The sequence below is a fragment of the Aptenodytes patagonicus genome, chromosome Z, assembly GCF_965638725.1.
Source record: "Aptenodytes patagonicus chromosome Z, bAptPat1.pri.cur, whole genome shotgun sequence".
Classification (NCBI taxonomy): Eukaryota; Metazoa; Chordata; class Aves; order Sphenisciformes; family Spheniscidae; genus Aptenodytes; species Aptenodytes patagonicus.
Window position 1 is genome coordinate 85,351,307 of NC_134982.1, and position 21,910 is coordinate 85,373,216.

Here is a 21,910-nt window from a genome sequence, read left to right on the forward strand (position 1 = left end):
TGGTCTGCCTCCGTTACAAAGAGCAGTAGGGGGCCAACATGCAAGAAGACAAAATGCTTTACAAGGAGGAAGGAGACCAGAAGAGTCGATGTACCCAAATACAAGGACCTTGATTCTTTTTGGAGTGATTTAAGTCCCTTTCCATCAATTATCGTCCTTTGTCTCCAGAGTCTTATCACAAGCAGCATTACAGGAACTGAACAAAACAATACTCAGGCTCAAATAACCCTGTGAACTGTGCTGACATTTCCACACCCTGTTGCTGTGTTTGACCAGGTTACTCAGATTTAAAAAAAAACCAAAACCAAACCCCAAAAAACTCCATACAGAACAACAACAAACATTCCTGTTTTAAATAACATGCTCAACCCTTCCTGGTGTCTTTTCTGTTGTCTAGTATTACTGATACCTCGCACTGCAATACCACAATGGTGATGTGATATAAGAACCTCTGTAACACAAAACAAGATTGACTTTCTCTAATATGATAGCTTTTCAAATGAGAAGTTCCTGCTTTGTGGGGTTCTCAACAGGTTTATTTTTAAGTTAATTAGATCCTGCCCCTTGCCATTCCCATCTCCTTTACCCTCTTGGTGAAATCTGAGTTTTGGATCAATGAAGAATTACAAATAAAAAACTTCACTTACACACTTGCAGAAGTGCTCTGCAGCTAATGTTTGATTTCTCAGTGAAATAAATCAGCTCATTCACTTTTACTGCTCAGAATCAGAGTAATAAATTTTTCTTTCTTATTGATATGTGAAGTTTTGAGGGCACAATTTTAAGTATGAAATCAATGAAAAGCATCTATTTTTTTCATTCATTCACACTAGATATGTGACATTTCATGGTAATTCTTGACAGAACATTGCAGTCATTGCTCATCTGAAAATAAATTAAAAAACATGTGGAAAGTCAAAAAAAGGGCCTTAGGAAAGTCAGCTATTTTTGACAGTAAGTTAGCTTCTGTGAAACAAAGCCTTGTCTTTCAGAAAATGTTTACGATCTATGAGAAAAAAAAATATATCCTTGGGCTAAAATGTTTATTGGCACCTAGGAGTCTGAAGAGAGCAAGTCAGGCCTGTGGTTTTTTGAGGGCACTTTATCATCGCCTGCATTCTCAAAGGGATCTGTGAATGAATAGAGCTGGATTACTCAGCCTTCTATTCCACGCCTATTCCTCTCCATTTTCCTTGGCAAGACTGAGAGCCAAGCTATTTTTAGTTTGGCAGTTTTCTATTTTTAGACAAATATCAGTTAAGAGACATTTGTTAGGAAAAATTTAAAAAAAGAAAAACACAAAAGGGGAGGGGATGAGGCTTCCCATCTCATATTGTGAAGCAAGCCCTTCAACCTGTAACTCCAGGCGTTTCAGCTGCTTCCAATCTTGGAAAAATAAAGAAAATTCAGAGTTCAGGGATTTAAAAATAAACCTACCCTCTGGCAAACAGACCAAAATACAACAAGCTGTTACTATGTGAAACAGTGACTACAAAAACAAAGAACATTCTCCAATGACTAGATTGGGATAAAACTTTGGAGCTATTAAGTTATAAGAATGTTACACAGACATGTAAGATTTTTCCAGCTTCTCAGCCAGATGTATCATGTTTTGGAGAAAGAAACAGTGATCTGTGAAATAGACCTTGCTCTAAGAAATACAGATTTAAGTTCCCAGTCTGACAAAGAAAGGAACTATGAACACAGTTTGAAACACATTTATATTCTGCACATATTTTTCACCTTTGTCATCATAGCATTTTTACAACAATCTATCCAAAACATCTCCTAAGTTACTAAAATATTTTTAAAATGATTACTAAGAACAAAAGAATAAAGGAAAAATAACGTGGGGACATGACCAATAACAAGAACTGATCCTCAATAAGTAAAAATCAGGAGGTCCAGAGCTCCCTCAAAATACACTCAAAAGCAGCTTTTGCTCTACCATGTGCTTCAGAGTAACTAACTTTGCACCCATTTTAGTTTTCTCTGTCCCTATTCTCTTTTTCCAGGTATTGAAAAACAAGCTATCAGGTGAGCAACTTCACTTTCATCTCAGACACATTAGGATTACAAACTATGTTTCATGTCAACCAAATCCTTGTTGCAAAGAAATCATAGTGGAAATTTTTTTTTTTTTTTGAGAGAAAGCAAAACAAAACAACTCATTATGCAACTTTCCCTTAGCTGCATTTTTCACATATTGGATTAATTTGAAATATATTAGGAAAAAAAAGAATAGTGTCAACACTTGACCCTCTACCTTTCTTTTCTAGGCTGCAAAGCATCAGAAGTCTATCACTTATTAGATGCACAGCAGCAGGATGCTGCAGAGTTATCAAGGAGAGCTTAAACAATTGCCTGTGGATGGAAAGATAAAGAGTCAAAAATCTCATGTGGGTAAGTGGGAGGAAGGAAATAAATTGCTATCTATTGGATGTAGTAGAGGGACTAATTTGGACAGTCTCACTGACTGGAACAGCAGTCCCATTGAGGGACTACTTTGGACAGAATAGAACTGCCTTCTACAGTTTTCCAGCTTTGAAGTTTTTCTTGTGGTCTTGTAATAGCTTATATTTACATAAAGCCCAAATTGATGGAATAATAAGACTAGGTAAGAATATCAGCTTTTGTTTAAAAAAAGATGCATTTCTAAACTAATTGCTTGAAAAAATGAAATTAAGACTGATAAAGTGGAGAGTTTTTTAGTATTTTTGAAAATGGGATATTTTCCCCTCCAAGATCTTTTTGTACTTTCATAACATAGAAAAAACTCACATGAGGATATTAGGTTACAAACACATTTTCCAACGGCTCAAAACTCAGAAGGCAAACAAAGAAAGACCAAAGGAGTATTACAAAAATGCTGAAGATCTTGAAGCCAATCCCATGATTTTGTCATACATGAGGTTAGCAATAATGGTTTGGCTCGTTTCATAAAAATGAAACAAGAAGTAAGCATTTAAAAAGCCTAAATCATCATCCAAAGGAAATTCTTTGGCCAGTTGACCCTGTCCAATCATCTCCTGGCCTGTGGAAACTGGTGACAGTAGCTGGTTTTTTAACAAGCTGGTCTTCAACCAATTTACAAAGGAAATCAATAATGCTATCCCCATTTTACAGATAGGGAAACTGAAGCATTAGGAGGAAATGTGACTTGTCCAAGGTCACACAACAGTATTTGGCAAAGCTATTAATAAAACCCAAGTCTCATGAGTCCTGTCCAGGGCAGTATCCAATAGACTGTACTGTCTTTAGATCACCCTGAATAACCTTTCTTACATACAGGCTTACTTTCTATACTGTCCCAGATCTTCAGCCCATGGTAGCTGAAATAATTCCCCTGATTTCAACAGCTGAAGAGCTGACTTGATGTGTATTTCACAGCTTGTTTATATGCAGTATTATGTTATGATGACAAGCGAAGAAAATACACTTATTACATTAAACAAGCTACAACAGTTGCCTTACTTTTCCTAAAAGGAGCACATTTAGAGAGTTATATGGGCTTATTTACTACAAATATACAGATAAGAGTCTTAATTGATATGAAGAGGCTTTCAGAATCTAATTAACCTCCCAGCTAGTCATTAGCTCTGTGACCTTTAGAAATAATTGACAGAAGGGATTTTTTTTCTTCTTCATCTCATTCAGAACTTCCACACCAAATGACTAATCCTACATGTGCTATGTAGGATTCCACATCCACAGCACACCTGTAAGAACTGATGGGATAATGTGCAGTAAGTCCGTCGGCAAAACAGGACTGTGACATTCCTCTCAGGCACAATATACTGCCCATGTAGACCATCACCTGCACTCACCTTTTGCTGCCTGAGTGCCATCCTCATCAACTCCAACCTTCCAATGTGCTAAAGCTGTACTAAGTTTTAAGTCTCAAGTCCCTCAAGCCTGTAGGAGATTTAGTAGTATTTAATGCCTATTAACACTCTGTTGCTGGTCATACTAAAAGCGATCGGATTTTCAATTCAAGCTAGTTCTTCTACAAACCTGTGGAAGTATTTATTGTTACCTATCATTAGTTGCATGTTTTCATTATACACATTTTTTCAGAGCAAAATGCTTTTTTAACAAGCAATAACACATACACAAAAGCAAAATTCTGAATTCCACCATGCCACAGGGTTTAGTATTACTTTGTTCCCTACCATCTTAACATTAAGGTCTGTAAAGATGTCTCTGTGTGTTGTAAACCACAAAGGATGTGCAATCTGCAGGGAGAATTTCACATGTCCACAAGCTCACTTCTTCCCTTTGGGGGAAAATGCTGCTGCAAATGGCACTCATCTCTCTTGCTGTGTTCAGTTCATTCTCCCTCACCAAATACAGGAGTCCACTGGGGAAGGGAAAACACTCTGCAAAAGGTCAATTCAGCAGCAGTTACTAGAGCAATGAAGATGTATGACCCTATGCAAAACAAGTTAAAAAGACAATGCTAGATGCTGATTAGCTATGAAAAAGAATCTATAATTTGTAAATTATTTAAAAATCTGACATATTATTGCAAATTAGAACTACTTTTTTCACTATGGCCAACCAGCAACCCCATCACAATGGCCCTAGGATAATTAAAGTCTTCTAGAGTAGCTCAGGGTACTTCTTGATGAAGTCTTCAGTATCACTAAAAGCAAGAGTTCACCCAATGCAAGTTTCTCCAAACTGACCCAATTTCAGTGAGAAAGGAGAGGGAAAAGAGGATGGAGGGGCACCAAGTGTAATGCAAAAGCAATCCCTAACAGGCAGACAGAAGGAGCAGCTAGTGAGATGAGACAAAGGAGAGCACAGCTTAATGACACTCTCAGGGACAGGAAGACAGAAAAAGAAGTATGTACTGGAGTGCAATTGGCAAGAGATTAAGAAGGTTGAAACTGAGGATGAGTTGAAGACGAGGAGACCCTCAGAAATGGTGAAAATATGGTCCTTGGTATGAGAGGTATAAACATTGTTTGACGGAAACAGGATTGATGTATCTTACAGGGAGAATCATATTACTGTATCATCATCACCACCTTATTTTGCTACCTGTTCTTACTGTGACATGTCTGAAGTAGGGCTGTAAATACTTTGAGATGGGTCCTGCTAGTGTACATTAGAATACAGCAAAATTGCAAAAGTGAGTGGAGAGGTGGTGAAAGGGCATAGTATGCTTGATAAATACTCAGGTGAAAAAAACCCCACAGAGTAGGACAATGTACAGCTGAGAAGCCAAACGAGGATAAGGTTTTATTGAAGCAGAAGGATATGACAGTGTATTGCAGGAGCTGACTTCTTCCTATATGTAGAAGCCTACGTCGAGGACCCTGAACTCCTTCTAAGTGTAAAAAAAAAAAAAAGAAAAAAGAGGAAAAAAAAAGGAGTAGTTGAAGCCAGATGCCAGTAAAAGATAGAGCGAAAGGCAGATAGCAAGAGAGATATTTCAGAAAAGGAAAAGAACTGAGGTCATGGAAGAGTTTCTTGTAAGATGAAAGACAGCTGCAAAGATCAGACAGATGTGTGTGCATGCATGCAAAGTAGCAGTTTTAAGTAGTGAACTTTACAAAATTCAGAGAAGATTTGGTGGGTGATCAGCACTGATAACATAGAACCTCAGTTCGCAAAGAGAAAAATGGAGGAAGTTTGTGTTGTTCCTCTTTTTCCTCTACCAGTGATTAGCGGTGTGGCAGAGGGGAACTGAGGAGGTGGATGTATGTTGGCCAGAAAACGGAAGATAGGTCTAATGAATGGGATGAATTTGAAAGGGCTGACCTAGTAGGAGAACTTGAGTTAAAGGTAGCGACCACTGAATGAGCAGAGGAATAGAAGCCAGTTGGAGAAAAAGGGACAATAAGAGCAGCAGGGTCAAATAAATTGATGGATTGGGGGCTTAAAAAGAGCTGAAAGATGAAGTGGTTAGTGATTTGTGGAGGAATGATTTATGTGTACACAGAGCAAGGATCAGCATATTAGACTCAGTATCTAAGAAACAGAATCAAAACCAGGACTTAGTAAAAACTCCTCAGACGTCTGCTAAAGCTGAGACAGTAGCTGATGCTTTGACATGAAAGAAGTGACGAGGAAGAAGGGACAGCGAGAGAGAAAACAGGCAGCAAGTTTCACCTTAAATCAGCAAAGGCTTGATGGCTTAGCTGAAGAACCACAGCAGATTTCTGTAATATGGTTAGGGTTGTAACTACATTTGCAGCCGAGATGCAAAACATTTCCCTGTATTCCTACTCTGAAATATGCCCCTTGCAATCTAAGGGTGATGTCCTTTCTGAGCTCCTAAGCAGTAGGCTTACAGTGCTTTGGCACTGGATTCTCATTACACATAGTAGTGTGGCAGTGAAATATCACTGAAATAAGTTGTGTTACATCCACTTCTGTTTTACAGAAACAAGGAGAGGATCTGGCCTCATTTTAAATAAATGCAAAAAATGCATAATGCATGTACTTGTCTGTTGTAAAACTCTGACATTTACTCTTCCCCATTTCCTCATTGCCATAAGAAAATTATTGCCTAGTCCTATACGACTGTGCTGATAATGTAAAACAACAAACTCATAAGGTAAGTTTTTTCTGATACAGCAGATAGGAACTGGATGTATTGACAAATTTCTAAGGACAGATTGGAACTCTAGTTGTAAGAACACTACTTCTGTACCAAAGACTGTGTACCAAATGCCACAGGATTTTGTAATGAGGGAAAATGTAATCCCATTTTAAAGTAAAGAATTACAAATCTCCTAGTAATTATATCACAGGATTTTAAATGACAGCTGCTGAATATGTTTTTGTTGGTATTTACATACAGCACTTGGAAGTTAGCATAAAGATGAAATTAATCTTTTTTTCCTCAGTGTCGAAGGAACCCTGCACAGGCTCTGCTATTCCTTAAAATAAGTTACTATATCCAGCAACCAACATGCACTTTTTAACTGAAGCAAAATTGAATGAACAACTGTGGTGTGAGTGGTTTGGTGGGTGAGGACATAAAGGCTTCAGTTTTAAGAATCCAGTTAACTCTAAACAGAAGTCTCAGAATGAACATTTTTTTTGCAGAACTAATACATATCATAAAACCTCCACACAGATTTTGGTAAGACTCACAATAATTGTCACTGTTGCTTAAAATGGATAAACTTCAGTGTTGAATGCAAATATTTTCTCCTTCATGAGTACACATTGACTTTTAGTTACTTGTGGATGTTGTAAGTATATTTACTGGGTAATGACTGAAACACATTCAGCTGATAGATAATTTTTGTGATCTAAAGAACTCAGATATACTAAATTGCACATTAATCAACTCCATTTTGAATGAGGCAACTGGAAAAGACCATCTCAGTTATATCGATTACATGTAAATAAAATTACTACATGTGTAAAGAAAGTATAAGCTATTTGTTTAAATCATTAAACCAAAAGAGCTCAAAGAATAACAGTAACTGAACTTTACAATTCTCTTAATATTAGCCACTCCATTTTACATCATGACAGGTGTAATCAGATCATATACCTATAAGATGGGTAGGACCAAATCGCTTACTTTGCAGTAATACAAGTATTAAAATGAATGTCAAATAATTTTTCCCTTGAAAAACAGTGTAATGTTTGTTAGATGTATGACACTTGGTGTCTTCTGATACTTCAAATAACAAATTATGGCCTGAAGACTCATTCCTTCAGAAATGTTAAATATAATTAATCCCAGTAATTAAACTGAAAACATTTGCGTAATATAATTAACAGCTTTAGCCAGACCCATGTGAAAATTCATGTATTTTTTCCATTTGAATAGCAGTGGTTTAACTTAAAAGTAATTAACTACATATTAGAGACCTACTCTTTTGATTTTCTTTGAATATAGATTGTTCAAAGAAGTTATACCACATTCTAATGACTGATACAGTTCTACCACAACCAAAAAGTAACTAAATAGTTAATATTATGCTGAATGTGAACAGAAATTGGATTCTAAATTACAGACCTTTATACGGTTGACAGTTATATTTCAAATTTTTGTAAGTCTACCTAAAAAGTTTTCTTTCTCTAATACTGTGCAGAAATCTGTGAGCACAGCTATGCCCTTTTCTTTTACTGAAATATAGTTATTGAACAGTCATTTAGTTGAAAATGATCAGATTTAATAGCTCTGTCTGATTCTCAGCTGCTGTTGATTGCTCTAGAAGAACAAGATTAAAAACTTGTAAGTGTGAAATCTAGCTGTCTGAAAGCAAAAAAAAACCGGATTCCTTACAAGGAAAATACGTGTAATGTAGTCAGTTTAACTGATCAATTTAAATATTTAAATGTGTGGCAGATTTATCCTGTACCCAAAAATATATCCAAACTACACCAAGAGTCAAGCCATTTCTCAGATTGCATACTTTCATGGGCTCTATTCCTCTATTGTACTGCTAACTGTGATGTTAATTATCAAGTAAAGGCAGGATAATATGAAACCCTTGTTCAAAACCTACACCCCACACAAGTACTCTGATCTTGAAACAGTACTGGCATTGGTGTGGCTTAAGTATTTTACACTACAGGCAGAACATTGAAAAACATAACAGCAAAATGATCAAATGACTGATTTCAGAGCTGACAGAACATATGGAAAGACTATAAACATGCACTTAATTTGGCCTTTTCTGCCTATGGTTAGATTACTCAATTTAAATAATGTTTATTTCAATTACCTACTTTTATTTGCTCCTTTTAGAGGAGTGAAAAGGGATGCCCACCAAATTTTGGGTATAGCCAGAAAATTACATGTCTGCATGCAAACTTGCCTATCAGCCTATCTAAACTGGCCCACTATTTTTGCAGGAAAGGGACTTCGCTGGTGCAGAGAGTACTCTTTCTGAAAATCTCAAAGTTACAACAAAATAGACAATATTTTAAATTTTACATTTTCACTCAAGTTTCTTGAAAAACCATGATCCTCATGATCAAAAGTATTCATTCATTGTGAAGCAAGTAATAAATCCCTAACTACCGGCTTACTCACCCATTCCCACAAGAAAGCCTGCACGAAGAAGTAAAGATATCACAGGAAACTTTTCACGCTAAGAATATTCTGGCTTTTTGCCACTAAAAGAGGACAGGGCATTATTTTGGGGACAGAATTTGAATTCTGCTGGGCAGGGCACGGGCTTACCAGAGCTAGGTGACAGGAAAGGCTTCATGTCTGTATAGGATATTTGAAGTAAGAGAGGAAAAGAGATGATGGAGAGGAGGAAGAAATTATGTACTTTCCTCTTAGTCTTAATTCACATAAATTTTTGTTCACATAAATTTTTGCCTGACTAACCCAGGCAAAGATTCCAAAAGCACCGAAGTCTCATTTTAGACAACGTCCAGATTATTTAAAAATCTGAAACTAACACCTTTAAAACGTTCTGAAGTAATCTAAGTGTATAGGCCAAGGTATTCAGTAGCAGTTATGAGTAAATTTTCACTGATCTTTAAGACAGGACCTCACCCTTCCAATACTTTTTTAAATGATACCATTAGATGCCTAATCACTTAGGTGCTTTGAAAACAGGAGTTGCATAAATCATATCACCAATTTTTTAGATATCACTCTGAGTGTTTTGCTATTACAACAAAATCATTGAAAGCTTCATTTATTTTGCGTGGCTTGAATCCTAACGTGATTATAAAGTAAACTGACTTTTCTGCAAGTATTAGAAGCTTAAAATTGAAAATCTTAAATTTTAATTAATAAATTTCAGCAATTGTAAATACAACTTGTCCTACATATTTTTTTTTAAATAATTACAGGGTGTCCCTAACATTCTGATATTATTGCTTTGATACTGTTATTATTATATTATGGTAACCGCATTCTGTGTGAGGTAGCTGAAACATTTGTTATTGTGCAGCTTGTAAGTGAACTTTTCTTGCATTTTATTAAACCTCCTTCCTCTGTAAATAATCAAAAAGCTAAACAAGTCAGTCGAATGCCTTAAAGCAGTGATTCTAAATCTTTTTCTTCCACATCTTTTACAATATATTTTTTTAGTTCCTCCTGGACGGAGGACATAATAATTTTTGGAGTGAGGAGACAAGGCGCACAATGTTTTCGGGAGACCACGTCACCAGGAGCGACTAGGTGATAAGGGGGAGATTCAGCTGGGAGGTAGTGGTCCAGGCGTGGAAAGGACTAATGGGACAAAGGGACAAAGCAACACAGAAAGCTGGACGACAGGGAGCCAGAGATCCCACCGCAGGAGTTTCTGCTGAGCATATGAGACTCAGGAGGATAAAACTTACAGCTCACAAAAGGCATGGATTCCCTCCTGTCTCTGCTGTACCACCTCCCAAACCAACACTCTGTTGTCCCTGTTCTGCTCTCCTGACACTATGTCACCTTCAGGGTACGTTCTACAACCCTCGGGAAAGATGATCAGGCCTCTCGCTTTGAGTACCTCCATCTCAGAGCAAAGCAAAAAAAGAATCCCCACAGAACACAAAATCTTACCTCAACAATATCTGAATTCGTTCGACTCTCATGCGGCTCATTGTACTCAGTATATTTCAGCAACACTTTGTCCATATCAGTGCTGGCATACTGGAACAGTTTGTTGGTGCTGTTGAAGATGATCAGAGCAATCTCACAGTCACACAGAACACTCAGCTCATAAGCCTTCTTCATTAACCCAAATTTCCTCTTTGTAAATGTCACCTGGAAAAAAAGAAATAAAGGTCCGTCAAGACCAAGCTGGTCTTTGTAGTCATTCTTTTTTTTTTTTGAAATATAATGTATGACTGCTGTAGTCTTTGAATTGAACACGTTCAGAAGGCAAATGCATAAATATAAATATAGTTCCAAAACAGAATATAAGTATGTGTGTGTGTTATGTAAGTGAGGAAATATACCTAATTCTCACTACACAAGACTCGAGGAACAGGTAAAGAGCATGGGACATTTTCATTAAGCAGCGCTATGAAGTGTTGATACTGCATCTTTCTCTGTAACTTTTTAATTCATATACTCTTTATACTGCATATATCTTTCCCATCAATATTTTAAAACTGCACCTCAGATTTGCAGCTGTAAATGGTTTGAACATGTGGAGTAAATTTTTTTTTTTGATAGTGATTGGCTTTGATTCCATGCCCCCCAACTCCTGCTAGATTTTTAGTGGAAGAAATTATTTCATACAGAATTTAAGTTGTGTGAAACAGACATATTGCTCATATAAACAACACTCACAATAGTTTTGAAGAAATATCTGGTGTTAAAAATTCAAAAACTCATGTCAGAAATGAGAAATACAAAGCATGAATGAAGAACAAACAATAGTTGGCCAGCAACAAATACCACCTTTGAAACAAGGTCTTTTCTAAACACAGATGTAGCATACTTTATTTCATTTCAAATTAGATGCTTATAAATACAAACTGGCATTTTTTAGTACAAAGGACTTTGGGTCATATTATATAGGAAAAAACAGGGATGTGCTTGTAAGTTCTCAGTAGGCCAGCTAATGCCCTGACATCATGCAAAACCTAGGCAGTATGAAAAATATCGTTACTCTGTACAAAACCATAATCTTCCACGGGGACTGTTTCGACAATAGAAGACCTGCACATCAAATAATTTTTTTTTCTTTTCTTTTCTGCACTAGCTTACAAGTCCCAGTAAGACATGTGACTCAATAAGAAACTACCATGAGCTGTTTAAGCTAACTGTATGGTTGATGTTTTCTCCTTCTTCTGTTTCTTCATATATGCAATTTCCATTAAGTGTATACAATCACTGTGACTTTTTTACATCTTTTTTTTTTCCTAATAATTTTCAGTGAGGAGAGTTTTTAAGACGAAAATACGGTTTTGCTAAGCCCATTATTAATCAAATTTAACATGTAGTCAAGGTATTTGCTATGTCAAGGACAGGCTTGCAACCAAGTTTATAGGTCTGCCTAATCCTGCACTTGTTGCTACCATTCCTTAATACCCATAAGCAGTAGCACCTCTGCACTTTAATGCTGAGGCAAGAAGATTCGTCTGTACATGGTTCATATGGCTGCTGTTTTATCTTGTAACACTCCTAATGCAAGTTAATGCTAACTGTGACCCCAGAGTACCTTAAAATCCCAGCATGTTAGGCCATGGAAAACGTGACCTTTAAGTATTGCCAATCCCTATTTGCTAGTCCATCTCAGAAAGATGGGGCTCTGTGCCAATACTATGAACATTTATTCTGCCAAATGTATACTGAATGTTATTCCTTTTACTGTCATTTCAATCTCTTTAGCCTCTGTCAACATACTGTTAAGAAAAGATGGATTGCCATTAAATACAATTATTCAAGCATTTTAAAAACACACTTTCCACAGCACTGGTCTCAAGTATGCATAATTGATAGTAAGTTCTTTCTAAATTTGTCTGTCTCAATGGCTTTTGATATTTGGAACAAATAATGAGATAGGTAACAAAAATTCATTCAAATTCTGAAAAAAACCCTAGTCTTTCAAATACTCCTTTAATGTTTTCTCTGATGACAGAAAATTGCAATGCACTTGTTGAAATATATATACATATATATAAAAGCATGTTTTAGAAAAAGCTAAACATACAGAAAATAAAACGTACAACTCAACATATTTTTTCTGCATCTAAAATGCCTTTCAATCAACTTTTTGACCACAGTGCTGTAGGTGGAGTGTTTCTGTACAGTATGGTTTCTGTTGCACAGAAACCTCAGAATTTAGCATGTTACAGCTTCTTACCATCAAAGTACACTCCAGTACAGAAATATCTTTAAAGCCACTGTTTGTGTTTACTTTTAGGTGCTCCTGAACATTTAGAATAACCACACAGCTGTGCTGCATAGCACATACTTATTTCATAATACTTATCACCAGAATGATACTGGTTAGAGTTCCTTTTTGTGGAAAGTGAAGAAAAGAACAAATCAGCGAGATCTTTTTTTTCTTTCTATAAAATATAATCTTAATTGCTCTGAATTTTATTTGTTTTTAACTCCTTGATCTTTCTAACATTTTCTAAATCTATCAGATAATGCTTTCTGCCACTGCTGATAAATGCATTAAAAAAAATTATATCTACTACTGTTTCTATGGTGATCTGGAATATTACTTTTTAAATATGCCATTCATTGTGGCTTATCTTTACATATATATATTGCATACATATATGTAAATTTGTTATGCTTTTACAACAGTTCATAGTACAGGTGAACTTGTATTTTCAAACGTATAGTGAAAGGTCAGTAACTTCAGGAAAGATTAAGAATACTCTTCAAGCCATTTAAAAACAATGATCTTTTTTTACACTTTCTTCTATGTGGCTACATAAGGAAGATGAATATACTTCTCTTCCATATGCTAAAATATTTTTGTGAGCAATATAAGTAGACAGCATCTTTATTACTTAACTTTTTTTGGGTGTCAATTTGTTAACCATTTGTTATGTTAACCATACTCGCCCAAACTAGAAGCATCTAATAAATATTGTCTAAGGTAGCAGATAATATTCTAGTATTGCAGAAATTTTGCTGAGTGGTAAAAATTACCATAAATTATTTAAAACATTTGATCTCTTTTGTCTAGGTGGAAGGCAGTGTGCAACCTACACTTAAGAAGCTTTGACTACACTTGAACTGACTCAGTGCTAAGAATGAACAAGACACACACAATCCACATGAACACAAGCTTTTGAGTAGCTGTAGCTACAGTACCAAAAAAATCCAGGCGGTCACATAGTCTTAATGTCATATACTGCATTCAAGGTTCTCAGTAGTGAGAGCATCACATAACAACGGACAATGTCATTTTGTCATTTGACATAAAGAACACTAGCGAGACTGCAAGAAAACACATGTACAGTGAGACAATTCATCAACATAGTTAAAAAAGAACATCCAAAAAAGTGCATGGATTTCAATATCTGCTTAATATTTAACTTTTTTCAGCAGCAAGAATCAAAGCACTACATTTTCTTTCCTGACAATATTAATCAAGATATGATTAATTATCCCTGCTGTCTAAACTACTGCTAATTTGTAGGTGGTTTTCAGTACACATTTTCTCCTTTTTAGAAGAATGATAGGCAATTTAGGAAGTCCTTCTCTTTTTGGGATATAATATTTTATAATGACAGTGTGAGAACTGGGGAGAATGAAAGTGGAGTAGAGGGAGGAAGTGGAACAGATAAGAGGCCAGCATTCAACTGTCTTTAAAACCTTTTTAAGCATGTGTGTATAAAACACAAGGTTTGAAACACCAGCACAGTTTCTAAATGCTGTTATGAGGCGCTTTTATGCATAGTTTTATAAGTATTGCAAAAAGAGCAGTGTGCAGAGAGTACCACATTTACTTCTGAAACATACCAAAAAATAACCTAATTCCATCCCTTCATATTAACTGAAAACCCACTAGTCTATTACTATTTGTCTTAGCACTATGGTTATTTTACTTATTTAAAGGTTATTTTATAAAATTTAAGAGCCAAACTGCCCTCATAACAGGAATGGCGGTACCGAGAAGGTAGGTTACTAAAGCTTGCAGCATTTTTGTATATGAAGAAGCATAAATGCTGATGACTTTATAGGCTGTGAGCAAATCAGATGCTGCTTTCAAGTATTGGGAAAACTAAAAAAAACCCCAACAGTGAAGTAGCCAGCTTCCAACTTTCTTGATATAAATCAAGGCGAGCTTTTTATGCATTTTGGATGTAATTCTAACTAAAGGTGAAACCCACTGTATGTGCTAAAGGAAAGGCATTGACAAAAGAGGATTGTTAAAAGGACATTTTTCCACTTCAACTCTGGCTCTTCTTCAATACCATGGAAACACCTCTCAACTAGCTCTTCATGCATACAGCTGCAAGAGTCTTCTGAGAGATGGTTCATGGACTAGTCATTGCAATGTCTGTAAGTGGGGCTGTAGACAGCCTGAATTCAAGTATGCATATCACACACTGTGATATGCTCCATTTAGAGGGTAATTTGGCCCAGAGCTGACTTTCTTGTTTAATCGCTAGTAGGTAAAACTTACTTAAACTAAATAAACTAGAAGGTAACGTTGCTTGGTTGCAAGTATAAATTCTTTCACGTGCTGAAATTTAAATTGAAATGTGTGTGTGTGTATAAATGGTAATAGTGGCCACTGGTAATAGTCTTTATTTAGCTAAATTTGTAACAACAATTATATGCTTCTTACAGATGTTAATACATCAGTGGAGGAACAGAAGCAGCCATAAATACTCCCATTTAATGAATACAGCCTTCAGGATACATTATTTATCTTTGTCACAATGTAGTCTTTGTTTCTTTCTGTATTTTTTGGTGGGAGTTGGTTTGGGATTATTTTATTTTATTTTATCTTTGTTTTTAATTCAGGTCCTTCTAGTACTTTTTCTGAAATCTCAAACACTCCAAGAGGCTGAACCATAACAGCACTCCATGTTTGTCACTCACATTCACAGCATATGTGCTAACATGTTATGTTTTGAAAGTAGTGGTCCTGTGATCTTTCAAGCAATTCAGTCCAGCCAGTGGCAAAATATCAGTGTTCTCCTTACTTCTTCCTATCCTGATTATAAAGATACATAGCTGCTGACATAGGAAAATGAGAGAAACAGGGAATTTGCACATAATCCTTCCCATATACATTTCCTGCCATTAAACATGTATGAGTGACTAGTGAAAATCAGGGATCTCTGATGCACAGAAGTATCTGATATAGACACTGCCTGGTCAAGATGAAATATTGTTCTGTTTGTTCTTATTTCATCTGGAATGTCTAAATTTCTGACACAGCGACTAGAGCAAGCATGGGAGATACGATCTTTGTGACAAATAGGAGGTACTACATGAGCAATCTACCTAACTTCAAACATAATAAAGTCAAGTTGGCCATGTGTAAACCAAGGGGCTCTTGACTAAAATGTCACTGCCAGGCACCTAATCCTATCATATGCTGAAACCCCAAATAACTACTCCAGAGGCAACAGCTCTTGTCATATTCTCTCTTCCCTTCCTCCAATTCGATTTTTGTTTAGATCTGTTTGTCATATGAAGAGGCCTGGCTGCAACAATCTTTACAGTAACCCTCAGTGGAACTGGGAAGCAGCACCAGTGCAGGATTCGCTCTAGACAAACCATCCTTTATGCAATAGCCGGGCATGCCATATTAAATGAAAGACCCTTTAAAGAGCAGTGAAGGACCTTCAGCAGCCTGCTTCCATGTTCTTATAACCCTCCAGCATAACTTACAGGGATGAGACAGCAGTGATTTATGCTGGTAAAAGAGCTATTGTCCCAGAAAGCCTCAAGCGTATTGAGCTACTACTTGCTGAATAGTCCAGATAAAGAGGAGTTCTAAGCGGGATTGCCCTAAAATTATAGCTATAACAAATAAAGTGTTCATGATTAATCCATATAAAAAGGAAGGTTTTGTACTTGTGTGTTACGCCTCATTTTTAGTATATTAGTATATAAATAACAGATCAAATACTTAAAATAGTGATATTTTTCAGTCTGCCCAAGTCCAACACATGATGGTGGATCTCTCATACAAATTTTTTCTTTGTATGTAAAGAGAGGAGGGATAATTGGAAGATGTGTTAATTAACAGATGATATAGCAACTCAGAAATTTGTAGGTGAGGCAGTATCAATATGCTTCCCACTTTAACTTGAAAATTAAGATCTAAAACTAGACAGGGATGCAAGAATAATAATGGTTATTCTCTGATACTTCATTTCCTTTTGTTGAATCAGAGAGATAAGATTAAGTCCATTATCTATAGATGTACAGATACATACATATTTTAAGCAAAAAAATCATCTCTATCAAAAACACAGTAGTTAATACAATATACAAGAAAGCCACCTTCTTTTTTTTGGTATGTTATCACCAGTTCTGGCAGGTACAAATAGATGTTTAGGGTAAAAAACATGTTTACTAGTTCTGTGCTGCTAAAATGTTCATAAGGTAAAGGTCAAAGAATATTTCATTCCCTGCTGAGCAAATGGTCAGGAAGCACATTTGTCTGCATTTCCTGTCATAACAGGAAGAGTGTAACTTCTTCCTCTCCACAATGGCTTCAGTTCTGCTTCCCACCTCCAGCTCTTTCTCCCCCAGGGCTTTCCAAACCATTCCTTGCAAGACAGCAAGGCTGTGCCTGTGTCTGCGCAGGTTTTCAGCTCTGCTGTGTTGGCAGATGCCTCATTCACGACTGCACTCTCCTTACTTAGGCTTCTTGCTCACATTTCAAATTAAAATTAATTTGACCTAAATATTTACCTTATGCTAATTCACTTGGAATTATACTCAGAACATACATTTGTAATACAAGCACACTTAACCTTAAATATAATACATTCTAGAAATTCACGGTTCAGTTCAGCAGCTCTCTCAAAACTTCACTTCTCAGGTAGTCTGGCATAACGTGAAAACTGCTGCCAGAGTTGTATAGATCACTACAATTGAGGAGTCATGAAAACTTGGGGTGTATTCTTTGCTTACAGAAACCTAACTTGACAGGATCAAGGCCTAACTGTAATGCTATATTCCAAGTATATGTCTTATTGTGTGCAAATTAATGTAAGCAAGAGAAGGAATTCAAATATGTAAAAGATAAAAGCATGTGATGTTTAAGACAAAGGTTCATTGAACAGAATGATGCTTAGTTGCATAGTTAAGCAGTTACGTTTTCATACGAAAACATTTCCCTGAGGGAAAAAAAATCATAAAATCTCAGATCTTGGATAAAATGAAGACACCGCATGAGGGAAGACTGAAAATATCAGGAAATTGGTGGAAAAAAGTTTTCTATCTAACTTGTGCTCATATTAGCACTAATATGCAAGGCTCTTTCTTTCTACAGGGGAGTTTCTGATTCAGCCAATAGTCTCTTACTCTTTCCTTTTACATAGAGCTGAAACACAGATAAAAATAGATACACGAGGCTGAAATTAGTTTTGAAACTAGCAGCATTAGGTATCGAAGTCAGTAGAACAAATCTAGGTCTTCCTGCAAGCGGTCATTTCCCTCCAGGATATTCTTCCCCTGCCCCATAACCTCACTTTACTTATCTGCTTTAATTGTTCTCTATTGAGCTGGTAACTGCAGTAAGTCTTGGTATATAGCTTTACAGATTTGCTGGAATCAAAGAATGATAAAAAGTCTATGCATGAAAAAGTTAAACAGCAAGTGTTTGTTACTGTCGTACCCCATAGAATTACACAGACATGATACTTTAAAAAGGGTGTCTTACTATTTAAGCACCTTAATACTGAAGTGTACACTTCCTATGGTGTTTAATAACACTTAAGCTCCCAGCAGCTCATTACAAATTGAAAGAGATGTTTTAAACAGTATGCAGAATCATTAGCTAAGCTCAACTCAGTTTTAACTGTGAATCTGACAACAGCATGCTTCACAAGCAGGAAAAAAATGCAGAACTAATGAGCAAGATGATCAGACGGATAGCAAATGGTGGATCGACATCTAAGACCTGATAGTTTTTAATACTAACTAGAAAAACCTGCAGCTTAAAAGCAACAGGGTGTTCCAGACCCGATATCAGAATGTCATTGGGTCAATAGGCCCTCTTTCCTGGGTCAATGTACCTCTGGATTTAGCTCACAGATCATGGATTTAATGAGATATTTTGTAAGTGACCTTGTGTAACAGTAATACAGTATCATTTATGTCATTACACCTATTTGTTTTAGGCCTGGGCAGCCCTGCCTGGACCATTGCAAAGAGAGTTTCAGATGATCCCAGTCTACAGCAGACCACAAAAGGCCCTCATTAAAACTACAAAATATTTCAAACTGATGGAAAACAAATAGAAAAAATACAAGGACTTTTCTGAGGCGGTTGAATGCAATTTTTCCTTCATGTGTTGACCCTGACAGAGCTAGCTGAATTATTTCTTTCAATTAAGAAAACACATGAAAATAAAGTTCACCCATGTTTTTGCAAATGCCCTTCCTCTTTTCTTTTTTTTTTTTTTTTTTTAAACAACCCAGAATTCTTCACAACAGCCTTCTCCAATCTGCCCGATTGAAATTTCTGCACAAAGAACTTGTAGCGGTCAGGAGCTTCCAGCATCAGATGTCAGTGCTAATATTTTTGGCTATCAGTTCTATTGGTGGTGCAACTAATATCATGTATGCAGTCTACTCAAATGGGCTGTTGACAAGGCTACCATGATCTCATGAACCTGAGCAACACTACCAGAGATTCATTCCACATTTATGAAGACTATATTATCCAGTGTCGCAATACTAAAAAGAAAGTCTCTGGTCACACTGGCTGCTTGTAACAGGATTCTCTTGAGAGTTTTCCTTTCCATTTAATATCATGATGGTAACTAAACTACACAAATAAATACACATTTACTCTAGCCCTGGCAGTTATTCATACTCCTTCTCCCTGTGGCTAAAAGCAGAGTGAAAGGGAATTTTTCAGATGGGCTTTTCTGAAACTTTCACAACCGAAGAGAATTTGTGATCACTGACAGAAAATTCAAACATCCTTGACACCTTTGTCACCACACGGTAACTATGAGGGCCAGGAAAATTCAGCCAACTGGCAGCCCACGTGAAGCAACATTAAATTAATAGCTCCTCCTAGTTAAAAGCCTGAATTCTACACTCGGTGAAGTCAATGACAGAGCCCTTATGCAGTCCAGGGTAAAAGGACTGGGCCTCTAATGTCTAGGTTGCAGTAGTTTTCCTTTAACTTACACCAAAATGTCAAAGTTTCAAATAGTTTTTGGAAAACTGCAGATCATATCCCCATATTGCACATTTCTATGAGATTTGCAGCCAGACATCTGACTCAGGACAGTTTCAAGTTACATTTATTACCAGTATGGTCACTAAAGTACACAAATCCAACCAACTAGACTTGCTCAGAAGAAATGCTCTTGAAGGGAGGTCAGCACTATTTTTGTCCTTCCCAATCCACTCATACAAGCACTTTGAGCAGTAGGGGAGTCTCCTACCATAGCAGACAGTAGCGTGGAAGAAAACAGCTGTTACACTGATAGAACAAGTACTCCATTCAATGGTTAACGTAAATAGCTAGTCAGGACACTGGGAAAATGAGTGAAAAAGCAAGGACAGAAATCACCTTCCACAGGCCTCGTAACAACTTAAACCCTTTTGCAAAAACTTTGTTATCCAAACAGATTCACCCTTGCACTGGGAGAGGGGAGAAGAATTAAACTATTGCTATATCCCCTCATTTGATACGTTCCACCTATTTTTCCCTGCATGTGCTGTCCTACATTGAATTTATGTGCTTGAAAACAGCTGAGGATGCACTATCTATGTATATCATATTCCCCATACAACATGCCTTGTATTGTGAAACCACACTGAGTTTGAATATAAGCAACAATAAGGCAGTTTCAAGCCAACAGATTTGCTGCTGTTCTTGCAAACATCTTTCAGTGAGGTAGTAAGAAAGAAAAGAAAACAAGTCTCCATCCATGTCATGGTAAATGGAGCTGCAAATAAGCTTTGTGGTACCTTGCTTCAGCCGGTATCTTAATTTTATTAATCAAAAACTTTTAACCTTTTTTTTCTCTGGTGCAACCTTTTAATCTTTTCTGTGAATTCAAATGTATTTATGTAATCAAATAAAAAAATAATATAGGAATATAAACCAGTTACTATTTTAAGATTACTGGAAGTGTGGAAGTTAGAAAAGAAATAAACCGACGCAGCTTCACTGAAGCAGCAGTAGGTCACGGAATACATTATATTTTAAGAAACAGTAAGGCTTGTAAAAGAGTATATCTTATACAAGTGGTTAAAAGATTAATTAGCTATTAGTGAAAATCCAGTTGTATTTAATCACATATATATCGTTACAACTGAAAAGCCTGATCCCACAGTCCAAATGAATCAATGGAAATCTTTTCATTGGCTTCACTGAGCTTTAAATCAGGGCACTAAATGCAAAGAGGGTAAAACCAGTAGAAACACTTTCTAAAATATGTTTCAATATATTAGTAGAAATGAGAAGCAGAATCAAGCCAATTATACTATGTGGAGGGTAAAGTAATGTAAATCTCTACCTTCAGCCTCACAGTGACTAATCAACATGGTGGATATTATCAAACGCTAGCAAGATAAACACTTTCTGCACTAACACTACAGTTGTTAGTATTCTAGTGTTATAGTTTTATTCATGATTATTAGTTCTGAAAGCTGGTGCTAGAAGTCTTGAAACTCTACTGTGAATGACTAGCTGTCTTCATTTTTTTAAAGTAAATTTAGCCTCTTGAAAGGTATCTCTTTGACAAAACTGGGGATTAAGTTCTCCGTAAATCCTGTATTTGAGTAAGCAAGTTGACACTGAAGCTATTGTATAAAGTAATGTTACTAATGGCAAAATTTTGTAGTATCATCTACAGAATAATTCAGGGTCACTTCAAAAAGAAACCATGGTAGGATGGGAAAGTTCCAAACAACTAGTGTCTTAATGTTTAATGATAAATTCAGTTCAATATTTCAAATCCAATTTCAATTCCAAGCTATAAGGCAATTAAAATAAATATGGTGGTGGTTTTATATTGACAGAATTACTGCTTTCTGTCTTGGCCTATAGCGATAGGCAACCTTCAGGGAAAAGACAAAATGTATCCATCATAAATATAATTTTGCTTTTAAACATGATTTTCTGCCATGAAGAACACAAGTGACTACTAACACTACAGAATTTAAAAATTCTGGGAAAGCATATTTAAAGATTATAATTTGTTGTTATGCCTAGGTTGAGTTCTTTATGGCTTTATAAAATCCTTGAAGATGAACAACATAATCACTTCTTAAAAACCAACCTGAATATATGAAGAAATTTATAGATCAAGTTAATAGAACTAATATATTAATAGTAACTCAGTATCAA

At 36.2% G+C, this 21,910-nt stretch overlaps 1 protein-coding gene across 10 annotated transcripts in view; it reads right to left on the minus strand.

Annotated features, from left to right (window-relative positions):
* The window catches only part of MEF2C (myocyte enhancer factor 2C), a 140,710-nt gene that overhangs the window by 55,501 nt on the left and 63,299 nt on the right, over positions 1-21,910 (minus strand). For all 10 annotated transcript variants that reach the window (XM_076363274.1, XM_076363281.1, XM_076363277.1 and 7 more), the window contains exon 4: positions 10,490-10,693. In XM_076363274.1, coding sequence (XP_076219389.1) covers positions 10,490-10,693 — 204 coding nt within the window. The remainder of the gene's footprint in view (positions 1-10,489; positions 10,694-21,910) is intronic.